The sequence below is a fragment of the Sinocyclocheilus anshuiensis genome, unplaced genomic scaffold (assembly GCF_001515605.1).
Source record: "Sinocyclocheilus anshuiensis isolate Anshui unplaced genomic scaffold, SAMN03320099.WGS_v1.1 scaffold485, whole genome shotgun sequence".
Classification (NCBI taxonomy): Eukaryota; Metazoa; Chordata; class Actinopteri; order Cypriniformes; family Cyprinidae; genus Sinocyclocheilus; species Sinocyclocheilus anshuiensis.
Genome location: NW_015540863.1, coordinates 290,411 through 295,652, shown reverse-complemented (window position 1 = coordinate 295,652; position 5,242 = coordinate 290,411). Strand labels below are relative to the sequence as shown.

Below are 5,242 nucleotides of genomic sequence, written 5' to 3'. Positions count from 1 at the left end.
CATTAAGGGATGCTGTGTATTACAAGGTATTTTGGCATATCCGTTGTTTTGCAGTTAAAATGTGTAAACATGCATAAAACAATTAGCAATTACATAAATATACAATGCTGAAAAGGAAATGCATAAAAGGAATAATAGGAAATATATAATGTATAGTATCATCATAATCTGGATGTTATGAGAATGACGAGAATGACTGTGATTAACCAATGTGAGAATAATTTTTAAGGTAAATGATTTGTTATTCCACAGAGTACACAGAGTACAAACAAACATGTTATATTCACCACCAAAGTCCAAAAATAATACAGTTTTTCTCGATTGCTAACACACTGTAACTGATTTATTTGGCCCAATTTTCCAAACCATTCATACAGTTCTCGAAACAAAGACACAGTTCTCAAAAAAATTGTTTTCTGCAAAACTCTACACAAAAACGCCATCATTTTGCACAGGTTTAACAATGTTCTCATTCAGAAAACACAAACACACAATATAATTGACTCAAGCATCAAAAAATTAACTCAAACAGCACACATTTATCAATGTGTGAACATTAAGTAGCAAAACTGATGACACACCAGTCAGAATCTCAGGATGATATGAACAAGAGCACAGCTGATTATGTGTTTTTGGAAAATGAATCCTGGTAGTGGGAAACAAAGATGAATAGGAGGGGAAAATAAAAATGAAGGGGACAAGGTCAAAAGTCATTAGTTCCTGATGAAATACAAAGCACTATAGTTGACCATGTTCTTCTGCATAGACTGACCATGAGGGAAGTTGGCCTTCAGGCTCATCTACAAGGTTTCAATACTACTCACACATACAATATAATTACAGTAATAGCAGTACTTCAGATGAGAGAACTTTCATTATTCTATTTACAGTAAATGCTGTAGTACATATGTTGTACACCCTGAAACTCATTGCTGTTGAATTGATTTGTAGCCAAGTATGTACTGTATTTGTGCAGAACTGAGAGACGACTGTCTAAGGGAGGCAGATAAGTCTTTTGTCCGAAGACTAAGAAACTGCTATAGCAACTAAGGATACTACCAATACTGTAATGCAAATTGGCAGAGGATGCTGAATGAATGAATGAATAAATGAATGAATGAATGAATTTACAGTTTTTCTTGATTGCTAACACACTATAACTGATTCGTTTGGCACAATTTTCCAAAGCAGTCATACAGTTCTTGAAACAAAGACACGTTTCTCAAAACTTTTAACACATTTCACCTTTTTTCACACACGCTCCAATTTGCTCAGTGTTTTCTGCAAAACTCTACACAAGAACGGCATCATTTTGCACAGGTTTAACCGTGTCCTCATTTAGAAAACACAAACACACAATATAACTACCTCAAGAATCACAAAATTAACACAAATAGCACACATTTTTCCAAGTGTAAACATTAAGTAGAAAAACTGATGACAGACAGGTCAGAATCTCAGGATGATATAAAAAGTAGCACAGGTGATTATGTGATTTGGAAAATTAATCCTACTAGTGGGAGACAAAGAGGAAGGGGGGGTGGGGGGAATGAAGGGGACGGAGTCAAAGGACATTTATTCCTGATGAAATACACAGCGCTGTAGTTGATCATGTTCTTGTGCACGAGGACAGCTGGCCTACAGGCTCATCTACAGGCGTTCAATACTACTTACAGATAAAATATAATGACAGAGCAGTAGCAGTACTTCAGATGAGAGAACTTTTACTTTTTATATATATGTACAGTAAATACTGAAGCACAAGTTGTACACCCTCAAACTCATAACTGCTGAACTGATTTGTTGTAAAAGTACTTCTTACATGTATTGTATTTTTGCAGAACTAAGAGATGACTTTATATTCTGTTGTGTGTTCATATGCAATTCTTTGGTATTTGACGTTTTCCTTTCTAGTGCTTTTCATCTATTGTACTGTAAGATCTCTTTACAGCAGTGTAATGAAAATAATATTTTCTTACTGTAAAGCTTATTGTTGAATTTCACTGTATCTGCTATATTTACTGTAACATGTATCTGCTCTAATTATGTTGTATACTGTAATAGACATTGAGCTGTAAAATGATACCTGATTGCCAAAAGAAGGTTTTTGCAACAGTGTTATGAATTGATCTCACTAGTGTGTAAGACTATGTTGTTGTGTGTGTGTTTCTGAGGGTTTGTGTGTCATGTCTGAGGGCAAAGTTTGTTTGTTTTTTTCAGCAAAATTGTATAGTTTTGAGTGGAGAGCTTCATTTTGACCTGAAAATAGGAAGTATGGGGAATTGGGTAAGAAGTTATGGATTTGTGTTTAGAGTTTCAAGAAAAGGAGTCACAATTCCAAGAAATGTGTTTACAGTTTTTTCAAATTGCTAACACACTAAAATGACATGCACAGCACAATTATTTAAACTGACACACAGAGAGCAAAACTTCTTCTCAAGTCTCCAAAAGTCTAAACACATTTTCTGCTTTACACACATTTTGCATTTCAAAATGGCACTTTTTAAATGCACTGAACACAGTTCTCTGCATAAGACACAACAATCTGACATAAAGTCACATGTTTGCCATTTCAAAACACTGCCATTCAAAATGACACTACATGAGCTACTTGGCCAATTACATGTGCCACCTGGCCAAACACCTCAATGGTTAATTGTTAACACTTCAATCAGGAGGTAAGCACTGTGAAAAGACCACAGGTGAGAACCTTTTTTTTACAACCACAATGGAAGACATTGCAGAGAGAGGAAGAGGAAGAGGGAGGTTGAGAATAAGAGGGGGAGGAAGAGTGAGAGGTAGGGGTAGAGCAGGTAGAGGAGTTCATGGCCAAAGAAGACAAACACTTTCAAATGAAATCAGAGCAACCTTAGTAGATCATGTCATCAACCATGGGCTGACAATGCGTGAGGCTGGACAGCGAGTGCAGCCAAACTTGAGCCGTTTTACTGTCGCCTCTGTCATCCGGACCTTTAGACTGGAGAACAGGTATGTAACCAAAATTTCATGTAGTACACATGTAGTATACCCCATGTCATAGTGTATCTGTTGGGTGACACCTGTTTACATAGTGTATGACATCAGCCATTCATGAACTGTACAAGTTTCCTGTACAATGTACTCTACTGTGGGGGAAAATATTTAGGCTGCATTGTCCAAGCCCTATATATATTTTTATTTTATTTTTTCTGAAGGACTGAGAGACGACACCATGGTGGAGGAAGGGGCCAAATGTTCACCGGGGTACAGGAAGCTGCCATTGTAAACTTGGTTTTGGAAAATAATGAAATCAGATTACGAGAAATTCAAAGCCACATCATCCAAGACAACACCTTATTCAACAACATTCAACGAGTCAGTCTGTCCACATTGGCTCGCATTCAAGCGAAACCAAATCAGAATGAAACAACTTTATAAGGTGCCGTTTGAGAGAAACTCTCAAAGAAACAAAGAGTTCAGACGAGCATATGTGGATGTAAGTACTATATTGACTGCAGTACACTACACGCAACATTGTTTCCCAGTGTACTGGATAACACCATATTGACTGATTTTTGTTCTTTGTTTTCAGGGAGTACTGGAAATGGATGCTCATGCAATCCCACATGAGTTCATCTTTATAGATGAGGCTGGGTTCAACCTAGCAAAGACCAGAAGAAGGGGGAGAAACGTCATTGGCCACAGAGCCATTATAGATGTTCCTGGCCAACGTGGTGGGAACATCACAATGTGCGCTGCCATCTCCAGTATGCATGGTGTCCTCCACCGTCATGCCAACCTTGGACCATACAACACAGCCCATATTCTCACATTTCTGGACAGACTTCAAAACATTCTCATACCACCAGAGCGTATGAATGATGCAGACCATCAAAGAAACCGGTACGTTGTAGTATGGGACAACGTGAGCTTTCATCGTGCAGCCCCAGTCCAAAACTGGTTTGCTGACCACCCAACATTTCTTGTGCAATACCTCCCACCATACTCACCATTTCTGAACCCCATAGAAGAGTTCTTTTCGGCATGGCGGTGGAAGGTATACGACCGGCAGCCCTTTGTGCGCATGCCTCTTGTGCAGGCCATGGAAGAGGCATGTGATGAGATTGATGTGGGTGCAATTCAGGGATGGATAAGGCACTCAAGGCGCTTCTTCCCTCGATGTCTGGCAAGGGAAGATATTGCCTGTGATGTTGACGAGGCGTTGTGGCCAGACCCGGCTGTGCGGCAAGATGCTGCCTAATTATTTTTCTTGCCTCTTTGTTTTACTGTAATATATTTTTTCTGAAATTTTCTTTTTCAGTTTACTGTTTTTTGTAAGAATATTTTTGTTCAGTCCCATGTAAATATATCTGCTGTGCATATGTTGCACTGACTTGTTGACTGTAGTGAAAACAAATAAATAAATGTTGCAACAGCATGTGTGTGTGTATCTGCAAATATTTCTGTGCATGTGAACAATCTGATACATATTTTAGTATTATGGCAAAGCATACTAAAGATGGGGGTGCTTTTCATTATGCCCAACAGTGTGTAGTTGGTTAGGCAAAAATCTGGTAATATGAATGAAGTGTGTGCCATTTCATGCAAAAGGTTGCTTTTGATAATGTTATGTGTAGTTTCGGTTGCAGTGCTTCATTTTGCAGGATATATGAGGTATTTTGCAGTTTGGGTGTGTGGTTTTGTGAATTGTGTTAAGTTTTTTGATAAAACCAGACTAGATTGAAAAATTGTGTGTTAGCAATTGGAAAAAACTGTAAACATGGTTTTGGCCAATAATGCTATCAGGCTCAGAGAACTACAAGCAAACATTATCGGTGACCATGCCATTTTCAATAATGTCCATCAGGTCTCTCAGTCAACACTGGCACGCATCCTGAAAAGACATCAGGTTCAAATGAAACAACTTTATCGAGTGCCTTTTGAGCGGAATTCAGAGAGGGTCAAACGGCTGCGGCATGAGTATGTGGAGGTTTGTATTGTTCACTTTAGCACTGTGATGTTGCATACTCCACACATTACTTTTTTACATTGACTGTAATATACTAGACCTATCCTGAACTACACAATGTTGTCTTTCACTGTATTTCAGAGAGTTTTGCAGATGGATGCTGAGGAAATCCTGCATGAATTCATATATATTGATGAGGCAGGGTTCAACCTCACAAAAACAAGAAGGAGAGGCAGAAATATCATTGGCCACAGGGCTATAATCAATGTCCCAGGGCAACGTGGGGGTAACATC

At 38.5% G+C, this 5,242-nt stretch overlaps 1 protein-coding gene and 1 long non-coding RNA gene across 2 annotated transcripts; both read left to right on the top strand.

Moving 5' to 3' along the window:
• The first annotated feature begins 2,384 nt into the window (after positions 1-2,384).
• Positions 2,385-3,290, top strand: LOC107688029 (uncharacterized). Its single transcript, XR_001634189.1, has 2 exons — positions 2,385-2,988; positions 3,195-3,290. It is a non-coding gene; the product is annotated as an uncharacterized LOC107688029 (long non-coding RNA).
• A 101-nt stretch (positions 3,291-3,391) lies between these two features.
• LOC107688028 (uncharacterized) lies at positions 3,392-4,553 on the top strand. The gene is made up of 2 exons (XM_016485571.1): positions 3,392-3,475; positions 3,572-4,553. Exons 1-2 carry the CDS (start codon positions 3,401-3,403, stop codon positions 4,238-4,240), a joined length of 744 nt encoding a protein of 247 aa, XP_016341057.1. The 5' UTR covers positions 3,392-3,400; the 3' UTR covers positions 4,241-4,553.
• The last annotated feature ends 689 nt before the right edge of the window (positions 4,554-5,242 follow it).